This window comes from Labrus mixtus, chromosome 8, assembly GCF_963584025.1.
Source record: "Labrus mixtus chromosome 8, fLabMix1.1, whole genome shotgun sequence".
Classification (NCBI taxonomy): Eukaryota; Metazoa; Chordata; class Actinopteri; order Labriformes; family Labridae; genus Labrus; species Labrus mixtus.
In genome coordinates, this window is record NC_083619.1 from 6,335,662 (window position 1) to 6,362,285 (window position 26,624).

Here is a 26,624-nt window from a genome sequence, read left to right on the forward strand (position 1 = left end):
GGACAAAGTGGATGTGCCAAACAAATAAACTCAACAAAACAGAACCAGACCTAACCAGTCTCTAATCGCTTAAAAAGAAATCCAAAAACAAACCTAACTAACTCTAGAAAATATGGAAAGAGAAAACTACATGGGTGGCACAAACCACACTTACCAAGTGTTTCTAACAAAGTCAATTAAGTTTTGCATATCAGTAAAAAATGTGTCTTTTCTTACAGAGCAGTCACCTACTCGAGGTATTAAAACTGGACGTCAGTGAAATACTTGCACTTGCTGGCATGAACGGCTACACCATTGACTTCAAGCTCTACACGGGCAAGTCCAAGACAGCATCAGAGAAGGGGTTTTCTTTTGATGTTGCAACAGGACTGACAGACAACGACTACCTGGACTCTGGGTATATTGTCGACACAGACAACTTTTACCCCAGTTCCCTCCTCTACCGACACCTGAGCCAGCAGGGATTTGGAGCTTGTGGGACTGCTCCTAGTGATGTGTATCATATATAGGATGGGTCAAATGCAGAGAATACATTTCTTTTCAGTGTATGCAAATACTATGAAATGACAATAAAGTAATCGTCTTCTTCTTATACAGGCAAGGAAGAGTTGTCCCCACCACCCAAGAAGATGCACTCACCATAACATCCCCACGAGGCAGTATCCGGTGGATCAGGGACGGGGACCGGGACCTTCTTTTCGGATGGACTCCAGAGAAGTCTTGCTGTGCTCCACCATCCACCCAGTGTACAGTCAGTGGGGATACGGTGCAGCGTTGGCAGAAGACGATATGTAATCAGGTTGGTTGTTGTAAAATAAACAGTTTTAAGATCTCCTGATTGAGGTACCGTCATCAGCAGCTAACGTCTATAATCTAACTATGAAAGCTGATGTCACAGTAAACAGGCAGACACAGACGCTGCCACCGCAGTAATGGGAGTTGGCGGAGAAAGAAGCTCAAGAGCCGTAACCGAGGACATGCGATGCACATGTATCTAGTGGAAGTTCTGGGTAAAGCTGGCGTACGCCATTTCGACACTGCAGGGACGCCAAGCGCAATGGAGGAGAAACTAAGAGTGGTGAATAAAAATTAGAATACCTGGTAAGTGGAAAATAAAATCATAATCTTTGAAGCCCATGACTTTGGAGCTAATCAGTATGATACCTGTCTAAATTGTAATATAAAATTCTTAATATATAATATAAATTAATTACCATGGACACAACAATACTTGATGGCATCATATTTCTTTATTATGCTAGCAGTTAAAAATAAGTTGCTTAGAACTAGCATGTGATTAATCACAATTTTCAAAAAATGCATTCATTTCAGACCTTAATTAGTCTCAACTACAGCCCTAGTAATAATTAATAAAAACCCAACCGTGAGCCACACACAGAAAGGCAGTTCATTTTCTCCCACCAGAAAAGAAATTTAGTTGACATTTAGTCAGCGGTGATTTTATACTGAAATATTCCCAAAGACATCTATATCTTCTTATCATAGTAAGAAAAAAAACTTTGATAATTCACACTTTTCCTCTGTCTCTTCAACACATACACACACACACACACACACACACACAGTTGATACGATCTGATGTGTATCATAAATCAATCAGCTGCTCTCTCTGCAGACCATCTGCAGGTTGAGCTAAAGATTAATTATCGTCATTAAAAATGAATATCAGTTCATATCTCTGCTCAGGTCTGAATCAGGACGATAACATCTGACTCTGAGACGACTTTTTATTAAATATTCAATCTGAACGGGTCTTGTTTATACCTAGAAAGTTTTCTTATCAACTTTCTGCAGAGCTCACATGAAGTCTGAGGACAGAAGACTTTTTATTGTGTTTAATGTAAGGACGTCTCCATCCCTCGTCGTTTGGTATATTCAAGTCAAAACCCATAAAGTGTGTCCACCTCTCTGAGGTATAACAGCAAGACAGTCACGACTAATTAGACCTATAAGCAAGGGGTGTCATATCACATTTCTGTTTGCATGATGTCATTAAATGTTTTTCTTAAGTATTTAAATCTGCAGAATGAGAATCTGTACTTAATTCAAAGTCAAACCTGGAGGGGAGCTGGAGGGGGATTACAGGCTTTATTTTCAGATAACTGCTACTCATCACAAAGTGACATTAAGAAGTCCTGAGCAGTACAGGAACTGATTTGATAGGAGTTATTCGTCTATTGAGAAATTGTCCCTCTAAAATCTATAGAAGTTGTTGAATAGAGTATGAAAACTGGCTCCACAGACTCTGAGATTGCCTCTGAGCATTATTTGATATGGGACACAGACAGCCTCTGCTATCTATTTGCGCTACAGTAGCATTTTTTGTTTTTTACATGTAGCAGCACATATGGACAGAATTGCTGATTCAACCTTTTGAAGAATTAGGCCCTGTGTTGACATGTAGATGTTTGCAGCTCTGTGATTGGCTGCAGACCGTTTCCTGCTGTGTTTTCCTCCCTCAGATCGTCAGCTGGGTCTACTTAGGTCTGGCCTGTTAGTGGTGGAGATAATGGACGGATAGATTTCATCTTAATAATGAATGCTCTAAAGGAGACAGTGGTTTGACAGCACATAGAGAGAGAGATATATATAATCTATTGTATGTACTATATATATGAGCAAATGTGAAGAAATCAAAACACCACTCAGGGTGGGGGTACGGGGCATTGATGGGTTGAATACATTATTAAATAATGATGAAACTGACATGGAACAAAAACTATCCTGAGTTTTTTTTATTTGTGAGTGGATTGTCTGCAATCAAGAACTAAAGTAGGGAGCAAGGTAAAAGAGGAACAAATGTGCAGTATTTCTCAGGGACTGACAGAGCAAACTGAATTCAGCTCACAGGATCATTGCAGATCCTCTGAAACCCCTATTTGGTCTGAGTATCCACTGTATAGATTCATGGCAGGTACAGAATGAGGATGAAGACTAATGGAGGAATACATCTTTGGTGAGCTTTTCGGCTGCTCAACAAGCTCTAATATTATTAACTTAGCACTTAATTTGTTACCGTTTTAACTAATGCAGGACTCAAGTACTGTGTCATGATTGCTTACACAGTGAAATTAAAAATAATACACACTTATTGAAACTCATGTTGGAGGATCAAATGAGTGTAAACCTCATCTTACTCATTTCTAAACATGGAATGTTTGCTTTGTGTTATTTTAGCTGAAAGTGTAGTTTACGTTCACTTTAGTAAAGTTAATTGTCATTTATTTATTTAATTACTTTTTATATTCAGTTAATCACTAAATCAAAACTTGACACACAAGGAGCGAAACGTCAGTACACAGGGCAGGTCACGCCATCCCAGATGATTAGCCAAAGAGGACGCTCCTTGTGATTTCTGCGGGATCTGATTGGTTACAGGTGTCTTCACAGGTGCTTTCTAAACTCTATAGAGTTCTACTCTCAACAGAGTCCACTTTACAACTCTATAATGACAATACTTTATATGAATGCTATAAGTGAAGTTTGACAGAATCACAATAAAACCCAAAAAGGGACTGTTATTATTATTGTACTTGTATAGTAGAGCATCTGCCTGTTTTTAGGGAGGAACGACTTCACAGTACAGCGTATGGTCAAATGAGTTAGATTAACTAAATGTTTTCAATTTATATTCATTTGGTTCATTAGGTTTATTAGATTAGCATTAAAAAACAACAATAATATAATGGAAACAATTAATATCTGAAATCAATTTTAATGATTTTAATGAATTAAAAGGTAAATTAAAATAACATTAAACATAGCAGACATAACATTTACATAACAAAATAAACAATTTATATATATATAATTTTGATTTTTTATTTGCATTATTTTTCAATGAATCGCTCCAGCAGGGAGAACGTCCTGTCCATCTGTGCCTTGCTCTTCTGTGCCCTCTTCTCTGCTGCCTCTCTCTGGAACCTCATGTCCTGACCTCTCCTCCTGCGTGGCCCTGGTGAGTCCTCAGGACGGGGGTGTGTGGTGGAATGCCTCTGTCCCAACACCTCATCCATGAGGACAAACCACGACCAGGTTGCAGCAGTGGGTTTCCCTCTCAAGCCCTCTCCTGACCCGGGACACTTGTAATCCTAAAGCAGAGGAAATCAATCATGACAGTACACAACAACAACAACAACAGCAAACACAAATGTTAGCAAAAGTCAGTTTATTAATTTGTATGAGTAGATATAAATTCAATTTTAATGCACAGATTACATACGTTTTAGGTTGTCCCATTTATTTTTGGCCTGTAAAGATGAGACACTAACAGTCAGGTCCATCGTCTCCAAAATAGTTCTTATTACAGAGAAAACAACAGAAAAGGGAAGTCACATTAACACAGGGTTGCAAATGACACCCACTCCTTACAAAACATTTATTTGGATTGAAAAAAAAGAAAAGTCAACAGTTTGCATCCATGTGACACAATTTACTGGGTGTCTTATTATTGTGGGCTTCACATAGGATGAGGATTAATTATAGCCTGAAGTATACGATGGTCAAATAGCCATAATATAGTCTGTTGTTTTCATGTTACCTCCAAGCAAAGCTGTGTTCTTGCCTCCTGTGAACAGATGATCGTTCTTCCCCCACAGCTGGATGAACTGAGCAGTATGCTCCTTGCTCCCTAAAATAAAACGAAAATGTTTGAGCAATGTAACTTTAAATTATGCTTCACTCTAACAAACATTCAATACAAACGCTTGAAACCGTTAAGCTACTGGAGTAATATTAAACTGAAAAACAAACAGGATTCACGACAACCGTAGCAAAGTCTGTTAACTCAACTAAAGAAAAACAAAGTAAAGTTAACTTAACCAACGTTAACGTTACGGCTCCCACAACATCAGCAGGAATCAACAAATGGTCTTTTAAGTCGTCTTTCTTTTTAAACATCGTAACGTTAGCTATTCAAATGAAACCCAATACTTTCATTTAAAAGTGAGAGTTAGATCTGCTGCGGAGGTTGGGGTTGGGGATGCCACTGTTAAATCTCCCTGGCGTGCAATAAATCTGGGGAAGGGTGGGCTGCAAAGGTTCAAACTGTTGAATCCTCCAAATCGGAGGCAACAAGGCTGCATTTCTCAGCTGCATTTGAAGGAGCCGCCGAAATGGGACATCTCTTGTCACGCCGTGACGCATTCAGTCTTAAAGAGCCCATATTATGCCCTGTTTGGGGTTCGTATATTTAATCTATGTACCTACTAAAGTATGTTCACAATAGCTAAAGTTCTAAAAAAGTGTCTGTTTTCATGTACTGCCGCTCCATGCACCGGCTCGCTTCTGACTCTCTCTCTAAGGCTCTGAAGTGCCCAAGTCTGATCTGATTGGTCGGCCTGTCGGCTCTGCCGTAATTGGTCAGTCGCTCTGCACGGGTCTCGGAAATGTTTACGCCCCTTTAACCACATTGGGAATGCAGCCACTTTTACTCCGAGGGGACCAAAAACATTAGCACCTTAGCACTACTGTGCTACCGCAGGCTACGGCATATCGTGTGCGTGCTTCAGAAGTTAATGTGTGTGCAACATGAGCTGCTGGGCTTGCCACAACGAGCCAATGGGCTTAGATCAGTGATCTCACACTGACAAGACGTCACACTGGCAATTTTTTTTCAAGGGGGGCTAGAACCGAGCGTTACATGCAGCTAATGCTACAGCTAACAGGAGGACGTAGGAGAAGCTGCGTTTCCGCGGACTTTGAATTTTTGCACATAGATGTGCCTAAACATGCACAGGACACATTGAAAACACACTAAAGAGCATATAAAACCAGAAAAAGCAGAATATGACCCCTTTAAAATGCAGTCAATGAAGGCCGCGGCCACTGGAATGTGACACAGCTAAAGTTGTGTGTGCTGTGTGATTGACTGACAGCTCCAGCCCCCCCCATCTATTTATTGTGCTTATTATGAAAAGTATTTTTACATACATACCTTAGAAAGTGTTTTACAGTAACATTTAAAACATAAATAAATAAAATAAAATAAAACACAATAAAGTCTAGATGTCATTATGTCTTTTTTTTTTTAACTTATAATGAATAATAATGAATTATTCCTCTTCACTCGTTTCATCAAAACACAACACGAAGCCATCATCAGAGGAAAGACTTGCAGGTTTTTTCTAATGAAATAATTGTTTTAAAAAAGTCTTGAACTTTGTTTTTGAGTGTGTTGTTTGCAGGGGTGGAAAGTAAATATTTACTTATGTTCCTTTAGCTGTTTTGTGTGTTTATACTATTTTGAGTGGTTTTTAAAACCAGTAATTCCACTTATACTTCAGTATATTTTAGCAGAAGTATAGTTAACACTACATTGTAAAAAAAAAGCATCCATTAATGAGTAATAAAACTAAAAGTGCAAAAAAGTTTATCAAGTTTTTTGGTGAAAAACAATATTTGAACTGGTTTCTGGATCATGGCATGAACAAACCCACAGAATATCTTATTTGAAAACTAAAGAAAAACATCTATACCAGTGGCTTTCAACTGGTGGGTCAGGACCCTAAGTTGGTTACGGGGCCATTTTCGGTGGGATGCGGATGTGTGCCTGGAGGAAAATGTTGTCAAAAAGTCCATAAGGAACTTTTTGTACAGTATAAGGTCCAAACTGCACGATTTTCACAACATTAATCTGTTGGCTGAAAAATGTCAGAAATTACCCAAGCACCTACAATCTTTAGCTGTACGGTCTCACCATTGAGTGTGTTTACATGGACTTGAGTATCCCAGTTTTATTTGTTTTTTTAAGTATCCCATTTTTGTGTTTGTGCATGCAACATCTTATCCAGATTTCAGAACCATATGCCCTGATTTTGATACCTTGAGAACCTGAAAAAGGGATATTGTGGCATGTATATGCCATACCCTGGTTTCTGACTACCTGCACAGGCGCTACCTCTATCAATCAATCTTTATTTATTTGTAATGCACCAATTCATAACAAATGTTTTCTCAAGACACTTTACAAAAAGCAGGTAAAAGACCTTACTCATTGCTATGTTAATCCATCATTAGCACTAAGCAACATTTAGCAAAGTTACAGTGGCAAGAAAAAACTTCCTTTCAGAGGCAGATATCTTGGGCAATACCAGGCTCATGATGAACAACCATCTGCCCAAACTGCACTGCATGGCGTCTACCGTACCATTACATCTGCATATTTTCACCCATTGCTCCCTTGTCCTGCATGAGGACATCATCAATATTTGCTGTCGCTCTCTTCTCCCTCTGCTGAAAATGAGCTGGATACGCCATACCTGCAACATGATTTCAGTATTCAAAAGTGCCAAGCCTGAAATAAGCAACAGTGGTCTCATTTTCTCTGATTTAAACGTTGTTGTAAAAAACTGAATATGATGCAGTAATAAGAAATCTGGATACTAGTATTTATATCATGTATACAGGGATTTGAATATATCCTGAAAAATATAAAAAACTGAGATAATGCTCATAGCCAGGATACTCAGTCCAAGTAAATGCATCCTTTGTGCACTGCACAGGAAGGAGAAATCATATTTTACTTTACAAACCCTCCACTTCCTCTCAGGTATGGCAAAAACTGCTCAGCTGAAGTTCATGCCTTATTAAAAGAGATAAATCATGCCTTCTTAATTGAATCCCTTCATATAAAATCGAGTGTACATGGCCCCTTTCACCTGCCTTAGTTGTAAAATCTATTTACATGTCATTATAAAGGTGAAAAGTGCATACACTACATTTCCCAGAATGCACCACGTTGCACAGAAGCCTCTTTGGGCAGTGGTTGGATGATTCGCTGTCAGGTGACGTTGTTGGGCAGCGCTGTGCTCGGAGTTTTGTGGTTTGATGTGACATCCTGCTTCTTTTCTTCACCCGAGGCTACACGAACTCTGCCGCCCGGGAAACAGTCATCGTCCAGCGGGTAAACTCACAGCACGGTACGGTAACAGCTCACTTTGTTATCTTGTGTAGTTTTATCAGGCCGTGGTATCGTAACGATAGCCCGGGTACAGAGCAAAGGTCTCGGTCAGAGCAGTCTATGGTCAGAGCTGACACACAGACTCGCTGTTAGATTCACGGTCATCCGAAAAGTCAGCTCCGCTACTTGGTGAGTTTTTAAGATATTAAATGATGAAACTGAACAATTATTATTATGTGTGTGTTGGTTATTTACTGCTTGCGTGTATTTTTGTGTAGTTTTAGTGTAAGTGTTGACTGTGAATATGTAAATACGTTGGAGGTGTTTCTGAACAAAGTAAACATAAAGAGAAACATAAAGAGAAACATGTGTTAGAGTGAAGTCACTGAGTGTTTCCACATGTTTCTGTACATCTGTGATCATCTGTGATCATCTGTGATCATCTGTGAAGCTCTAACAAACTTTATTCACGTCCATACACAGAGCAGTGGTTTACTTTACACAAAAGGATCATCTTCATTTCTACCCTGCAGGTGTATAGTTAAATACCTGTGAATAAAACAAACTCGATAGTTTTCTGGACTTTATTAAGCTTTATTTGAGTTTTTAATCTTTGAAGTACTAATCAGAATTGGGACTGTTCATGGGATTATATTTTAATGCAAGATATTTGCAGGAAAACATAAAAAATGGTAAAAAGATCACATTACTAATTACAGAAGACAAAGAAAATAATTGGAAAATGTCATTATAGTTTTGAATTTGCTGTTTCATTTTCTAAGCTTGAAGCAGACATACATCTATATATTTTATTTTACGCCTTTTTCCTGTGATTGTAAGTACATTTCAGTTGTTTCTCATGAGCTCCACTTGTATATCTTATTTTCTCGAGATAAAAGGGCTTGTTTTTCTCGTGATAACAGGTTCACTTCTTGAGATCTTGAGAAAAGGCCCAAAATAAACTTGCTGTTACGCAAAAAAAATACTTCAATCAGGAGATAAATAAATTGAGAAATCTGGAAAAAGAAATGTACTCATTATCACAGTAAAATGGAGATAAATTAAATGTACATGTGTCCGTTTAGAGATTCTGTATTCATTTGGTCTCCAGTCATATTCCCAATCTTTAACTTTCCATTTTAACAATTAACTCTTCTTTCTTGAAGTCATTTCTGTCCTCTTTCTACTGATAGTTTGACTTTGTTTTAGGCGCGGCTTTCGCTCGGTCGTCTCTCAACCAAAAGGTCTGAGATTTCATCCTTAGACACATGTCGATGTGTGCTTGGGCAATACACTTAATCCAATTTACTCCTGCTGCTGTGTCAGTGGTGTGTGAATGAGTATGGATGAAATGAGTTCATTCTGATGGTCACTTTACATAGCAGCCTCTAACATCAGTGTGTGAATATGTAGGTGTGAATGTGTAGGTGTGAATGTGTATCTGTGACCTGAGGTGTAAAAGTGCTTTGAGTAGTCAGAAGACTAAAAAAAAACACTGTACAAGCTCAAGTCATTTACCATTTTAAACTAGAGCTGTTAGCGTTAACCAAATGACTGTATTAATTTTTTAAATCGCATTGACCATGTGCTAGTTTGTCCCTTTAGGCGCACTGTAGCTAAGCCACCACAGAGACTCCCTATAGCCACAGTCATGAAGAAAGACCTATGGGGGGCGTCTGTAACCAAGTGGTTAGTTTGCGTGCCCCGTTTGTGGAGGCTATATTACTTCAGACCAGCAGCCCGACTACATATCTGACCTGTGGCTCCTTTCCTGTATGTCATTCCCCTCTCTCTCTCTCTCTCTCTCTCTCTCTCTCCCTCTCTCTCTCTCTCTCTCTCTCTCTCTCTCTCTCTCTCTCTCTCTCTCTCTCTCTCTCTCTCTCTCTCTCTCTCTCTCTCTCTCTCTTCCCGATTTCCAACTCTATCCACTGTCCTGTCTCTCAAATAAATGCATAGATAGCCCCAAAACAACGAGACCCTTGTTCCTTTGAAGGGATCCTTTCACTTAGGGAAACTCTCAGACAGCTCAGTTGACGAGTCACCAGTAAAATCCATCATGTGACATCAAACATTTCCCTTTTTTTAATCCTCCTTTTCAGCTGTTTACATTTACTTTTCTTAACAAGTTCCTTTTATCCGTGGTTAAGTTGATGTTGTAACCCTCGTTCTACCAAAAGTTCCTCTTTTTTTTCCAAAATAAAAGCAGGTTTTAATCCAAACAGTTAGTAAGGTGCCCTTTGCTGAACACATTACAATACAAAATAAAAGCATGAAATGCCAATTAATGGAATTTCAAACAGCGATTACTATTGATTTTCAACGTTAAATTGTGATTCAAATATTGTACTCATTTGACAGCCCTATTTATAAATTTCAACCTGATTCTTAAAAAGCAAAATATATCAACTCAAAGAAAAATGAATCAATACTTAAAATAAGTTGCATTTGAGATATTTAATGATTTGCATTAGTTTAATATCCATCAAGATCACCAAACATTTGTCAGGCCTTGTTAACAGTTTAGACAAAACTGTTTTACTTTCTGAGATCGTAAAATAATAATGATCAATCAATCAATTTTTATTTGTATCGCGTCAACTCATAACAAGTGTTATCTCGAGACACTTTACAAAAAGCAGGTAAAAGACCTTACTTATTGCTATATTACAAAGATAAGAGATTGTTGTTGTGATTGTTTTATAACACGTGTTATCTAAAAGTACCATAAAATCCAGACTATAGGACACACTTTTACTACCTTTTTTTTTCATTTTAAAGTTTGCTGCATCCTATACACCACTCCACGCGGCCTGAAGAAACTGAAAACTCATCCCCGTACATAGAGACAGAGACCAGGCTTGCAGCGCCACTTTTTCACATCTTTTCCTCGTCATGAGGTCATAGTCATTCATTTACAGATAACGGTGGTATATTTTTCAGTAAATGGAGTAATGGAACGTGTGGAGTGCTCTTTTGATTGATAGACTCTATATTGAACAGCAGAGATGGACAGTACGACTCGCGGGCTGTCGGTACTTTACAACTTTCCCCTGTAGGCTGAGAGCTCAACTACCGTACTGTAGGTAGTAGGAGTGCAAACTCCACGAAGTGAAAACAGCTGGTACTAAAAGAGAGACACAGCTGAACACAATAGAAATCATCGCATTGGTAGAACTTTTTTTTTTTGTCTCCTTGGAAACCTCCAAAATCAGACTGCGTCTCATGTACTAGCAGGACTTATATTCCAGATTTAATGGTATTCTCCGAGCTACAAGCTAACAAACAATAAAAGGTGTCATTGATCCGCTGTTTTCTTTCCTTTCATCATAGATCCATCATGAACTTCATCCTGGAAACCCTCCAGGTCCTCCTGCTGTCTCTCTGGTACAACATCGAGTCCTTCATCTACTTCTTTTTGCCCATGAAGAAGAAGAACGTGACAGGGGAGGTGGTGCTGATCACGGGGTCGGGCAGCGGGATCGGGCGGCTCATGGCTCAGGAGTTTGCTGCGTTGGGGACGGTGCTGGTGCTCTGGGACATCAACCAGGACGGCATGAAGGAGACGGCCCGGCTGGCTAAAGAGAGCGGAGCCAGCAGGGTCCATTATTACGTGTGTGACTGCAGCGACAAGACCGAGGTGTACAGGGTGGCCGACCAGGTGAGCTAACAGCGCTGCAATCATTTCATAAAGGGACAGACATGTGGATAGGATAGTACTTTATTGATCCCCAGAGGGGAAAGTCGGGATATGATGAGCTGCAGGAGATACTGACAACATTATGATTTTTAAAAATAGTTTAAAAAATCTTAATGTGGTTCTCTTTGATCTGTTTAAAAGAATTAAACAGAGAATAGTGTGTAATTAAAGCTTCATTGTAACAGACTGACAGAATGCAGAGATGTTCATATTGGTCTGATGCAGATATTTAAAGGTACAATAGAATGTTAGAAGAATTTTAATCTAAAATACATTAATAAAAAAATAATGATTAAGTACTTACATTACTCAAATATTTACAACCCTTATCAAAGCCAGAGAAATCCTTCATTTTAAAGTTGAAATGCCCCGTGTCTTTTGTGGCGTCCGCCATGACAGTCAGGACAATTTTATCGTTGCCGTAGATACGGATGTTACATCAAAGACTGCTGCAGAAGGCCCCGTGTTCACCTAGCGTTTTTTTTCTCAGCGCCAGCATCTTTTTTCATTTGTTTTCAATGGGTTAGCAGCAGAAAGCAGCCGCCTGGATGAAAAGCGCAGCGCCCAGCGTCTTTTTTTACAAGCGCTCTGCCGTTTTTGTGCGGCCGCTCAGAGTGCTCAAGTTGAAAATCTTCGTCTTGACCCGGTCAACTCAGAGTTCGTTTTCATCGGGGGTCGGCGTGGAGTAGCTGAGAGAATCACTCCCATTAGAGCCGCCTGGCAGCAGAATTTAATTTAAATGAATCTGTTAGCGGATCCTGAAGATGTGCAGGTGTGACGGTGAAGTCCTGAACCTGAGCTTTACTAAAGGAAGGAATTTAATGTGATGAAAATGATTTAATATAAACAGTGAAACACTGACCAGTCAATGGAGAATAAAATAATAAATTAAAGAGTTGAAGAATTTCTCGTGATGAAAAACTCCAAGTTGGATTGAAAGAGGGAGAAAGCGGATCATCTTTCTGAAGATCAGAGGAGGAGGGTTTTGTTTTTACTGCAACAATATCACCATAAATCAAATAACTGCAGATTGTAAATAAAGACGAGGCGGTGATGAATCTCAGTGACTGTTCTGTTTTTATTAAAAATAAAGAAAGTATTAAACGTTTCAGATTACATTTCTCATTAAGTAAAATACCAAAGAAAGGACTGTGAGATGCTTTATAATATCGTCTCCAAGTTTCCTCCGTCTCTGATCATAAAAGTCATCTGTTGAATATTGAATGAGATTATTGACCTGGAACATCTCTCAGCTCTCACCACATCCTCTTCAGTTTCATTCATTATTCAAACACGACGCGGCAGCTTTATTACCAGGGATGGTTATGACTTTAAAACGTCTTTATTGAAGCTGGCCGAGCACACAGCTGATTTGACCTGAGAGGGGTGTGTCCTGCTCACTATCACACACCTGACTCGTTAGTCAGACACACAAGTTTTGATAATAAACACCTTTTATTGTCACTAAACTAGAAACAAACACTGGGCTAGTTCCTATCTGAAACAATTAAATAAGTGAATTAAAATCAGAATAAATTGACTCCATGGTTACAATCTGTGTCTCTGTGGAGCTTCAGAGGCTGTGAGCTGAGCTGCTGATCTTTGAAGATCCAGACTTCTGATGAATGAAGTCCTGGTTAAACCACACGTCTGAAAACCTGTGATGTCACTGTGAGTCAGGGTTAAAAAGAATTTGCTACCTGCTGTCCCTGGTGGGTGTTTTTGTGTTCAGCCTACCCGCCACACAGACGAGTACAGTCAAATTTGAGGCACTTTTGATCCCCTTTTGTCATCTGAAAAGTTGGCTGCATCCCAACCCTGATTAAAACTGCAGACTGTATTTAAGAAGTGGATGTAGCTTAGCATGATGGTGATATAAGTCAATCTGATTGGTTTGTTTCTAAGCCCTTACGAGCGAGTAGACCTTCAAACAATGATCCTCAATGTGACCTCCTCCTTCTGGCTCTGAACGTATATCTTTTTGTGAAGGACTCGTGTCCACCTCCATGTTAATGTGTGTGTGTGTGTGTGTGTGTGTGCGTGTGTGTGTGTGTGTGTGTGTGTGTGTGTGTGTGTGTGTGTGTGTGTGTGTGTGTATGCCTCTGAGGCAGGGAGGATGCATGTTGTGTAAACAGTCACAACTGCAATAACAACATCTACAGCTCCTTGTTTCAAAAGCTGGTTAACCCCACAGCTGTGAGAGTTTAACAGATCAAACTTTTATTGTTCATCTTTTTGTATATCTATTACACTTTATCTGCACGTTAGAAATAAACTATTATTACAATAAATGAATCCATTAAATTCCAAAATAATGTTTGAAAAATAATCTTTCAGATCAACTCCTGAAGTTCCTTTCAACCTCTTTCTGTTTTTATTAGATTAAAAAACTTTAATTAATCCTCAGTGGGGAAACTCATTTACAGCCTGGTCAATTCATACACACAACGGACATTATCGACAGCACATCACCCTAACAAATAACAAACACCACTGAAATCATTTGAGACATACAGCCATGAGTCAGAGCCACAACTAAAAATGTTCTTTAAAATATCTGACCGCTGCTCATTCCACTTAGTTTCATTTAGTGAAACAATGAGGCATCACTAGTCGCTGCTAGGAGTCCTGCTTTGTGAGGCAAATAACTCAACAACAACACACAAAAACATTAACACACAACATAAACAACAGCTACATCTCTCTGTGTCACTCACATTTGGAACATGTGGCTTAACAACACAAAGACCAGAAACATACGAGATGAACATGAAGATAATTTTTTAATATTTTAAATGGTATGAAACCTGAGACGTGTGTGTCTTGTGTGTTTGCCGTGTGCAGGTGAAGAGAGAGGTCGGGGACGTCAGCATCCTGGTGAACAACGCCGGCATCGTGACCGGGAAGAAGTTCATGGACGCGCCGGACTCTCTGATCGAGAAGACGATGGAGGTTAACACCATGGCTCACTTCTGGGTCAGTCACACACTTAATATGTAAAAATACACGATATACACACAACCAGAACACACTCACTGGAGGGGGGGGGGGGTCTCAGGAAGATTACAGGTGCAGAGAATTCTACAATTTAAAAAAAACATATTTTAGGAGTAATGTTTGAAAACGACTCTGATCAGGATAATTTAGAAATCGAATGGTTAATATGAAATTAAAACGTTTTTTTTTATTTGTCAGTTTTCTTCAGGTTCATATCATTTAATCTTCATTTGTCTCTCTCAGATGTTCAAAGCTTTCCTTCCCGCCATGATCGCCAACAACCACGGTCATCTGGTCAGTATCGCCAGTTCAGCAGGACTGATCGGAGTCAACGGACTGGCAGGTGTGTGTGTGTGTGTGTGTGTGTGTGTGTGTGTGTGTGTGTTTTACTCCTGAATATATCTTCATTAAATATATCTTCATTAGATATATCTTTACAATAAGTCGATCTTTAAGGATGTCAAAACGATTCTTTGATGTTTTCCAATACCCCATGTTTTAAATCGATCCAATCTCTTATTTTAATGATCAAAAGTATCAAAAAGAACCAAAGAACCTAGAGATACTGAACGTACAGTATACCATATATACCAGTTCCTGTCTGTGGAGCAGAAAGACATTCAGTCCCGTTTTCTTTGAAGACGATCGTTAGCACACTGTGGATTCTTTAATGTCCCGGGTAACAGGAAGTTTGACCCGATGTGTTAATATGAAGGTCTGCAAAAATAAAGGGAAGTACTTTAGGTAGATTCAAAAAACAACCGCTGACTGACGCACACGGCATCACTTTGACGATCTGCAGCCATTTCTGAACGGACAGAAACGTGCTCTCCTACAGCGTGCTCAACAATAAGGCTTTAGATCATGACATCTTTTCAATGGCACCCATAAATACTTAATTAGCTTTGTTTAGTGAAAAAAAAAAGTTTTTATTTGAAAGTATTTTACAAGATGAGTGTAAATAAAAGTTATCTTTGTTTTAGGATTTCCTCTGTTTATTGACTTTATTGAAATCAGCTGATAAAAACATTACAAATATTAGTGGTTTTATCAATCGTTTTGGGGTCAAATATTTATTTCAAACTGAAATAATAAAGTGCACAGCTGACTGGAGTAGATCCTGAAATACACAGCCCCTATTTAATATAGAAAATGTGTTGTTAATCAGGAATAGGTTTTAATTCAATTGTGACCCCAAGAAACGTAAACCAATCAAATCGTGAGATATTGAGAGATCCAAACCCCTACTGGCCAATTGTTGGACAGAAATCCACTTTTACAGAAGAATAGAAAATCACCAGAGAAGTCGAAGAAGAGAGACAGAGAGGATGAAAACAACAAAGCTAGCCAGTGAACTAGTGGTTAGTGGTGTTGCGTCACAGCTCTTTGAGCCAATTGAATTTAACATCAACCCGTAATCCCTTCAATCCGCGTGCTGACGGTGCTGAAGCTGTCAGCAGCTGCCTTTCACTGAGACACAAAAGCTACATTACATTAACATTAAACAGATGCTCGTATCTGATATGGATTAAATGTATATGTCTGGACAGGACATGCTCTCTAACAGGAGGGGGAGGGGCTTAGTGTCAGCTCAGTGCTGATACGAAACTGCAGCTCTATATGTGACACACCCAGACAACAGTCATTATCATGTATGACGATACACACTTGATTTAACCCGTACTACATGTCTGCTTATCAGTGAGTGTGTGCTGTCAGATAATCTGAATGAACTTTGTTTTTACAGATTAAACTCAGAGTTCACTGTCAGCTCTGTTAGCGCCCTCTGATTCACCTCTCACCTACATCTATCACACACCTTATCACCTGTCTGCTCACAGTATTATTATAACAGGATGTGGCTCCTAGAACATCTGTATTCTGATCAGTAAACATCCCAACAGCTGTAATAATAATATCATCACTTATAACCCCTGATGGGGTTAGTGATACAAATAGACCTCCTCCTCTGTTGACTTCCTGTTCTTGACCAAACATCTGACTCCTCATGGAAGACGTTAAGGAGTAGTTCTATTAACTAATTAAACATGTCAGAGAAAGCTGTCAATGTGGAGAGAAGATTCATAGTAAGTGAACCGTCAGTCGATCATGTAGTTTTGAAATAAACCAAATAAACTCAGTAGAAGAAGTGTGGAGGGTTGTCACCAGCCCCACGGTTTAGCTCCATACTACGGTTCGTGCCTTATCGCCACACTGGGTCTGTTTCTGGATGCAGCCATGAGCAGCTGATCTCACGGGTTCACGAGATCACAGGAGAACTACAAGATCACGCGGGAATAAAGATAACAACGTGCAAACAACATGTCACTTGGTTTTTCTGATGTTGACTTGTAGGTTGTAATGTTGACGTAATGATGGCATATACAATGTGAAGTCTGTATATAAGTGTTTTATTTTGAAATTGACCGGATGCTCTGTGCATTCCCTTGTCTGACTTCCTGTCTGAGTGGGTTGATTCTGTTCAGCTTGTCATGGGCTTGCAGCAGGCTTTGTAATAAAAAAAGACTCTGTGCTTATTTGAAACTGAGCAGAGCGTTGTAGCGCTGCTGGCATGCTCCACTTTAGTAATGTTGTCAAGAGAAAGCAGTCGTGTGTTTTCTAATAATCAGTAGTACATCTGACGACCTGAGCTCTTAATCAGTCTGTAAATGAATGATTCTTGAAGTGTTAAAGTCAACACACTCTCATACAACACATATGAACTAATTCAACAGATAATTATGGTTCAAAGTTCACAGAGTGAACATGAAATCTGAGGAACATGACAGTTTGATAAGATTAAGGAGAATTTAATCTCTGCTTGAGTGACACACCCACTTCAGTCAGACGTGTTTATAAAACAATCATTTAAAGTCTTTAAAAATGACAGCCAACATTAAACTGGATCTTCAGTTTAGCGTTTAAACGCTAAGTCACACCTCTAATCATGATGCACGCAGGACTGCCGCTCCATCACAGAGCATTATTAATTCAGAGCCCAAACAACATAAACTAAGGCCGGCAAAGTGTTCAAAACTTAATAACATGTTCAATAACGTGTGTTTTAAAAGCAAAACAATCTGTTATTTTACAGTATCAAAAAGTAGTGAAGCTTTTAAAGAAACTACAGATCTTCAGTCATATTTTTAACCAAAACAGACTGAGCACAAAAACAAGCCTGGTCAATGTTTCAGTACCAAAAAAGACCCTCCGCTAAACCGTGTCGAACGGGAGAAGGGGAAGCTGAGACCTTCTACATATGTAGAATGTTGATAGTTTGCAGGAGTTTACCTGCAAATTTTGCTAATTAAACTCAATAAATGACCACATATTTTTGCCTACGACTTCTATTTCTGTTGCCATGGTAACAAACTGTAAGTTTAATTTTAATCAGAATAATATCAAAGTTTAAAGTTCTGGTTTTGAAACGACTCTCATCATAAGTCAGGGTTTAAGATCAGGGTGTTGGTATGAGGGATGAAATCGGAGCTCAGTCCATCAGGGTGAGATTAAACACGATGTTTCCTGTCAGAGTGAGACTTCAGGTAACCACCTGCCCTCTGCGCCTCCTCTGATTCAGTGATGATCAGTAAACCTGATGTTTCTCTCTCTGCAGATTACTGTGCCAGTAAGTTTGCAGCCGTGGGTTTCGCTGAGTCGGTGGGTCTGGAGATGTTGGCGTTGGGGAAAGACGGCGTGAAGACGACCATCGTTTGTCCGTACTTCATCAACACAGGGATGTTTGACGGATGTCAGACCAAGTAGGTCTCTTTCTGTTATTCTGCTTTCTTTTGTTATTAGGCAGTGTTTCCCCTACCATTCTTTGGAGTGGCGGCCCACCGACACCATAGTGACCTCCAGCCTCTCCAAAGGAACTTAGGAGAGGCTGGAGGGATTTATTCATATAATTTCTGTGTACATGTTTTATTTTGGATCATGATAGTCTTTTACACTATTACTGTCCTCTTCAGCCAGTTGAGAAATGCATATCCAGAAAGACAGCATGGTTTTCAGGTACGGTTGGCAGGCTTGTTTCAAACTTAAAGGTCACATATTATGCTCAGTTTTTACAAGTTTAAATAAGACTCAGAGTTCCCTGAAACATGTGTGTGAAGTTCCTTGTTCTAAATCCACTCTGATCCTGTATTTGATCATGTCTATAAACCCCTCTATTTCAGCCCTGCTCAGAACAGGCTGTTTCTGTGTCTTTACCTTTAAATGTAAATGAGCTGTGTCTGACCACGCCCCATCTCTGGAAGGGGATGTGGCTCGAGCCTTCTCACTCTGTGCCCTAATGTTTACAGTAAGAAGGCAGACTCAGAGGGCAGAACAAACACCTAGCTGTGGGAGTATCACCCACCTGGGGGAGGGGTTACATTTTCTGAAAAGTGGAGTAGGCAACAGATGGAGAAGATGGACTTTTCTCATAATTGGGGGGTTTGTAGAAAGATTAGGGACACAGATTAGTGTTTGTAAAACATGGTAAAGTGTATTTTGCATAATATGTGACCTTTAAATGTCTAAATCGTTTCTTGATTTGATTATTCCGATAATGTAACATAAGACAAAGGTGAACATAAAAAAAAAAAACAGACAGAAAATAAATAATACTTACAAACAGTGGAAAGTATAATTCAGATTTTTTTTTTTTAAATTGGACACTATGCTATTTTACGTCTGCAATCACATTGCCAAAACATCAAAATTGCTTTATTTCTTAATGTGAAATGTAACTGGCCCCTGAATCAAATCAAAACAAAATCATATTGTGGTAGACTTTGAGTTATTGTCAACTATCGTTTTGTCGTCTAAACAATCGATATGATATCGTGATGAAAGTCGTGATTTACAGCCATTATTATGTGTGTGAGTGTGGTAGCTTAGAAAGCTCTATTTGCTAACAAATATGATAATATATCTTTAGTAAAGTTTGATAATAAAAGAGGTCTTGTGGGAGGAGCTACAGGGATTAAAGAGAGCTGCTCGCTCTGTGTAGTCTGGATGTTGTGTCCTGAAGGTAACGTCTGCTCAGTGTTATTGAGATGATCGTATTTTCTCGTCTTTTCGACCTGATGTTGAACTCCTGTGTCTCCAGTCTTTTTTTTATTGTAAAAAGTATTTTCCCCGTTTTTCCACTCTGTTTTGTAAATACTGTGAACTGCACCTTTAGAAGTGATGTCTCTTTTAAAGCAGCAGAGTGTCAGTCTGATATCAGCACACAGGTAATGAACGTCTCAAATGTCTTATCACAGAACTCTGTCAGCCTTTAACCCTCCCATGGAGATCCTGTCAATCATCATGACTGACAGCTGCTCAGTGTTTTTCCGTCTCCACCTGTAGATGAGGATGCTGCTGATCCTCTGTCTTTGACTCATCGTGATAACAGAAAGAGAAGTGTTTAGCCTGCAGGCAGAGTAGACATCACATTAACCAGAGCTGAAGATAAGAACAACAGATATAAAGCAGCTCATTCTCCACCTCCTCCAAACACATTTACTCTGACACAGGATCACTGTATGGAGTCTGTGCTGGTGATGTGCAAACGTGATGCAGCTCTGTCAGGTGATGATTATCAACATGTTTGAGGAAGGACTCATATTCTACTGTAGGTAAACGTTTACCTGGCTCATTAACCAGATGTGTTATCAAACAGCTGCTGGACCCTAACCACAGGGCTGTGGTTACAACTGTAGATTTGTAATTTATAACTGATTAAAGAGTGACTGTATGTTTATTATTTGAAAGTTGACCTGTGTTTAACCAGAGAGTCCTGGACACAGACGGGCAACTAAAAAAAGAGCAACCATACATACTGATATAATATAAAATACTTTTAATTCATTATAAAACATGAAACAAGTTTAAACATCAAATGTTTGTCAAAGTCACCACAAAAAAAACTAATTGAACACAACATCCACAGCCAGATGTGTCGACCTTCAAGTCCTTTAAAATCACTTTAGTGTCTGTTTTAAATCACTTTAAGATTCAGAGATACAGTGCTCTTTAGGACAGATGGAATTTAAAAAAAAGAGTTTATTATGAGCTTTGTCACGTCTGTTCTACATGGACCTGTAGGTTCTGTTCACATGGGTCTGGATTTTCAGCATGTTTTGTTTTCCGCTCTTAGCACACTTGTAGTCCGAGCTGTATTGACCAATCACGTATCAGCAAGCTTTGGTGCATGGAGGTGAAACAGTGGTTATTCGCGCCTATGACATACTGGCTCTTGTTGACAGTATTCTGATGATGATTAATGTTTCTATAGATGGATGTGACACTAGTAATACATCACAAATTAAAACTTGAGCCACAAAGCTGCTTAAACGCCGTGTCAGGAAAGCCAATCAGCATTTAGATTTCCTGACTACTTTAAATGCAGGTCTGACCTCCAATCAACAAGCATCTTAAAAGTCAGGAGGACAGACCTGACAAAATCTGCATCATGTTGTGGAACATGATGAATCATCATCCATCACCCACTGAAAGATGATGTGTGTCTCTGTGAACAGATGCACAAAAAGTGAAGACAGCAGTTAGCGTTCAACAACTTTCTTTGTTTGTGAAGCGTTTAGGTCTGCAATGTAAACGCCATCCTGTCTTTGTACATAACATCCCGGAGTAACACCCGTTATCTGTTGAGCCTCAGGTCAACAGTAAAGTTTATACAGCGGCTTCACTCTGGCTCACGTCAGCAACACGAGCCCAAAAAGAATGAGATCTCTTCTTGTGATTTACAGAATGAAAGGATTAAGATTGCTGAAATAACACCATCATGACACCAATTTGTAGAAAGTAGTGTGAGTGTCCCTAACAGCAGAAAAAAAACACTTAAGAGTTAAGATCGATCTTTTCTGATGCATTCAAGGAAGTCAGGAAATCTAAACACTTCTAGGCTTTGTGACACATCGAGCAGATCTGTGGCTCAAATGTAATTTGTTTTATTTAGAACAGATTGTAAGCTTCACCTTTATGCAGATATCTGTTTATAGAGGCAGATACATCGTCATCAGAGTTCAGCCAAAGGGAGCTGCTATGTCAGTGATAACGTTCCGCTTGTTCTATGTATTGTATGCTGTATTCATGGACCGTTTCTCCTGCATACAAGAAAGCCATGCAGGTATGTGATTGGCCAATACAGCTCGGGCTACAAATATAACAACAAACGTTAACCAGAACATTTCAGATTCTGAAAATCCAGACCCCTGTGACGCCACATCTGTACATAGAGATTATGTTCGATGTGAAGAGTAAAGTTGGAATATCAAATTATAGTAATTTAAAGTGAGAAATGTTTAAAGAGCCCATATTATGCCCTTTTTGGGGTTCCTATATTTAATCTATGTACCTACTTTTGTACGTTCACAATAGATAAAGTCTGAAAAAAGTGTCTGTTTTCATGTACTGCTCCTCCTTGCTCCCTCTACGCTCTGAGTCCATCAGCTACGCTCTGAAGTGCCCCCACTGTTAGACCCCACGTGGACCAAGTCTGATCTGATTGGTCTGCCGATCCGCTCTGTTGTTATTGGTCAGTTGCTCAGCACGGTTCTCGGAAATGTCCCGCCTCTTTTACCATATTGGGAATGCAGCCACTGGCTCCGTCCGAGGGGAGCATAAACATTAGCACCTTAGCACTACTGTGCTACCGCAGGCTACGGCATATCGTGGGCGTGCTACAGAAGTTAACGGCCGTGCAACATGAGCTGCTGGGCTTGCCACAACGAGCCAATGGGCTTAGATCAGTGATCTCACACTGACAATGATGTCGGACTGACAAATTTTTATCGAGGGGGGCTAGAACCGAGCGTTACATGCAGCTAATGCTACAGCTAACAGGAGGACGTAGGAGAAGCCGCATTTCCGCGGACTTTGAATTTTTGCAAATAGATGTGCCTAAACATGCACAGGACACATGGAAAACACACTAAAGAGCATATAAAACCAGAAAAAGCTGAATATGGGACCTTTAACATGTATTCAGAGCTACTGACAGAAAACTGATGGACTAAAGGTTTCCTGCCGTGTTCCTCTCTGGACATCCTGGGGTCCAGATTTAAAGGTGTCTTATTTTAAAGGTCTTTATTTTTGTCTCCTCGTATTAATCCATCCACAGCCCCATCCCCCCTCCCCCCCTTTAAGCCCTGCGGACACACAGTGTTCGTCAGCACACACACACACACACACAGACCTGTCCTGTCTCTTCCTGCTCCTCACATCTCTACCTGAGGTCCTTTAAACCAACACGTCATACACGCTGTGGCCTGATTCAAACTGAGGGGCTTAATTCAAGTGTTGTTAACAGACGTGTAGATGTGTGAATTCTGTCTCACTGAACCTCTGCCCGCTTTCAGACGTTTATTTCCTGCAGTCATAGACCATCTGAAGGTGGGAAATATTGGATCTTACACAACTAGAGTGCTGTTATGTAGGATTAAATCAATTCATCAAATCAACCAAGGCAGAGAGGGATGAGTTCTTCTTCTTTGATAAAGGAAGTCGTCAGCTAGGCCCCGTGTCCACCTAGCATTTTTTCAGTCTGAGCGCCAGCGTCTTTTTAAAATTGTTTTCAATGAGGAAAGAGCGTTTGCAGCAGCAGGCGGCCGCCTTGAGTAAAAAGCGCAATGCTAGCGTCTTTTTTCCGAGCGATCCATCTTTCTGAATGTCCACTCCAAGCACTTTTCAGAAAGGCGCTGTTGACGTCATCGGCGCTCTTTTCCAAATGTATAATATTCACACATCCTCTTTGCTCTGTGCCTAATCAGGAAATAAATTATCTCAAATATAAAACATACAGTAAAAATTAACCGAGTGTCCATCATACAGCGGCCATTGTCAACAGACTGTTGTCATAGAGACAGGACGGACGTGCATTTCTGCCCGGGAAAATGCCAGGTGGACACGCGGCCTTACTCTGTTTCGATAGATCTCTGCTTAGGCTGTAGGTGGGCGGGGCTATGGTGGGAAATGTGTGATGTCACCGTCATCTTCACGACCTTGGCCCGAGCTAAACGGGCTGAAAATAACAGATAACAGAACTTTATCTCGTTTCAAGCAAAGTCTGATCACACAGTCAGAGAGGAGAGTGAACACCTGAGGGGGCGGAGCTCCTGTCAGGGGGGTGAATGTAAAAAAAAGAATAAACTTCCCTCTGATGAGTAGAGAGGGTGCTTTTTTTTCAGCAACTTCTCTTACAGCACAAATGTGACAGACCAACACCAGACTTTTTCACCTCTGTAATCATTAAGTTTGTGCGTCAGGGACAGTTCAGCCCGAGGCCTCGTGTTTTCAGGTTGTCTGTCCTGTTCCTGTAAAGGCCACATCTCAGAAACACTTCACTAATATCTTCAATGAGCTCAAACGTCCATTTGGACCCAAAGATGACCTGATGGGATTTAAAAAGGTTAAAGGTAGCTGAAGGAAAATGTCCATGCCACTCTTGTAAACAGGATATCACAGCACCGCCCCGAGGTCATTTCATGACTTCAGATATATTACGTTTTTGATTTGTCTCAGATAACTAGTCTTTGGTCAATCTGTGCTGCCTCTAGGATGATTAGGGTTTTTGTTTCAGAATCTGATTCTATTCCATTTTTCACAACAAAAATTCAGTAAGTTGACATAAAGAGTAGCACATACCTTTTTTATTTTGCAACTGTGTGTTTATTAAGAAAACTTAAAAGGTGGAGTCAGTGGCATTTCTCATTGTAAGCACAACATTCATACTGGGCCCTTCTTTCTAGGCTCATCACCCCTAAGGTTCCCAAGGTTCCCCCCTGTATGGAACGAGCTGCGTTTCACCGTACTATGATTATGTTTTCTCTTCTTTCTCGCTACGTCTGCATCCGTCATATTTGCCAGTTTGAATCACATCCAATAGCTGAATTCCAAGTTTACCTGTGTGCTGTCATTGGCCGAGGAAAACAAACCAGAAACGTCCCAAGTCAACCAAAACAAACCAAATGAGTATGTGACTCCTGGTGCTTCTGCAGCCTGCCCTCAAGTGGACACTTGATGAACTGCAGGACATATTGGCTTTATTTTTCAACACTGGAGGTTACCGCTTGGTTGGTAAATATTTTAGAGCTGATGGATGTTGTGCTTTTTCTTTTTCGTAATCCTCTTCCTCATCTTCATCAGGTGGCCGACTCTGCTGCCCATCCTGGATCCAAAGTATGTCGCCAAGAAGATCATCCACGCCGTGCTCACAGACCAGGTGTTCCTGCTGATGCCCAGGAGCATGTACCTGATCACAGCCCTCAAGAAGTGAGTGTTCAGCTTCTCTTTTCCCTCACACTGCACTGATGTGGTGATACACATTTCAAACAGCTCACACACTCTTTATCACTCACTACATACGAGCTTAAATCTTCTCTTTTTTTTAATTCACCGTAATCACACTCTGATAAGATAAGGATGGCAGCTCACAGGCTGTTAAACTGACATCAAAGAATAGTGAAAATCTGGAGAGAAATTGGGAAATAAAACATCTTTCTTTCATACATTATTAGTGACTGTTCAATCCCCTCCTTACTTAACTGGTAGTGGTGTGACGGATCTTAGTCGATCTGTACAAACAGACTCCCACAGTTCAGAGAGCATGTGATCCAAGATAGATGGAGACATGTGTCAGTGTGTCAAATCTTTGAGTTTTTAGAAAAGCACTATATAAGACAAATGTATTATTATTATTATTATTATTATTATTATTATTAATAAATAAATGAACTGCAAATAAATCCATGTGCAGAGACAGCAGTGTGTAAGTAGTGTGTGTAGTTGCCATGGACATCTGCTGTACCAGTAGGAATATAGTCCAGTCTTTTAGCCTTTTTATGAATGTTTCGCTCAAACTTTAAATGCAGATTTTGGTTGTAAAATGTTGATATACCAGCATGTATGGCTACCACGCAGGGTTTGAAATTAAGAAGCACCAAATGCAGGTAGATTTTTTGTTTGGCAGGTGAATTTCAGAGGGCTATCCACCACATGGAGCGTAAATGTTTGTATATAAAACTGATGAGTTTTTTAGCCAATTTGGTGTAAATTTGGTGTCTGCCTGTCGGAGCATTGTGGGGCACGCTGACACACACCAACCCACACTTACCCCCACACACAGAGGAACGCCAGCCACCATGCGCACTTGTTTATCTTTAGCGCAACAAAACACAGTCCGTGATCCATATGGAGTGGGAGCACAGGTCATCCGGTCAAACAGGCGGTTCAACTTTTTCCACACTTTATTCCACAGCCTGCTGTAGTCCCCATTACGGCTGGAAATCTTTGGGTGTCTCACGATTCCATTGGATTTTGATTTCTTGGGGTCACGATTCGATTGAGAATCTATTTTTGATTCAGAACGATTCTGGATTCAAAGTCTATCTTACATACTTCAGGATGTACTCCAGTCATCTGGGAGACTGGCTGAATTTCTTTCTGCTCTATTTGGTATTCTACTGAGTTAAAGAGCTACTATTAGCACTTAACAGGAAGTAATTGATTAGCCAAAAAAAAAAAAAAGGTTTTTGGAAGCTATGAATCGATTTAAAATCTCTGCGTTATATCAAACATTGATGATATAGTGCGCGCTACATGCTTGCTCTCTGTTCCACTCACAATAGCACTAGCAGGAGCAGCCATTGAGACACACACATCCATTAAATGAATGATGATGTAGACAGAGGTCAGAGACGAGCTGTGGTCATTCTCACACTGACCCTCTGACATTCATCATGTGCATCAACAACAGGCGGACTCCATCTGTGTTCATGACGGCATGTTGGGAAATTTCTGTAACGATCTCGAGTTGAGCAATTTGTCTTTTGTTGAGTTTAATTCCGTTTGCAAAGAGAAGGAAGAATGGCTCCAGAATGTACAGTAAGAACAATCTGCAGTCAAGTTCAAAGGAGACAAAGAGAAAACACCCTGAATCAGAAAGAAGGGGGGTGGTTATCAGTTACCTCTGTTGTTGGGCACATTGAAGAGTTCAATGCTAAACACATTCTAGACAGT

The 26,624-nt window shown here is 40.0% G+C and overlaps 1 protein-coding gene across 4 annotated transcripts in view; it reads left to right on the forward strand.

Moving 5' to 3' along the window:
• The window catches only part of LOC132978695 (epidermal retinol dehydrogenase 2-like), a 489,977-nt gene that overhangs the window by 450,209 nt on the left and 13,144 nt on the right, over positions 1-26,624 (forward strand). The window contains exons 1-6 of one of the 4 annotated variants that reach the window (XM_061043958.1): positions 7,785-7,940; positions 11,252-11,579; positions 14,463-14,594; positions 14,859-14,958; positions 18,232-18,376; positions 24,753-24,878. In XM_061043958.1, coding sequence (XP_060899941.1) covers positions 11,259-11,579; positions 14,463-14,594; positions 14,859-14,958; positions 18,232-18,376; positions 24,753-24,878 — 824 coding nt within the window. In that variant the 5' untranslated portion in view covers positions 7,785-7,940; positions 11,252-11,258. The other 3 variants (XM_061043957.1, XM_061043960.1, XM_061043959.1) reach the window with 3 other exon arrangements.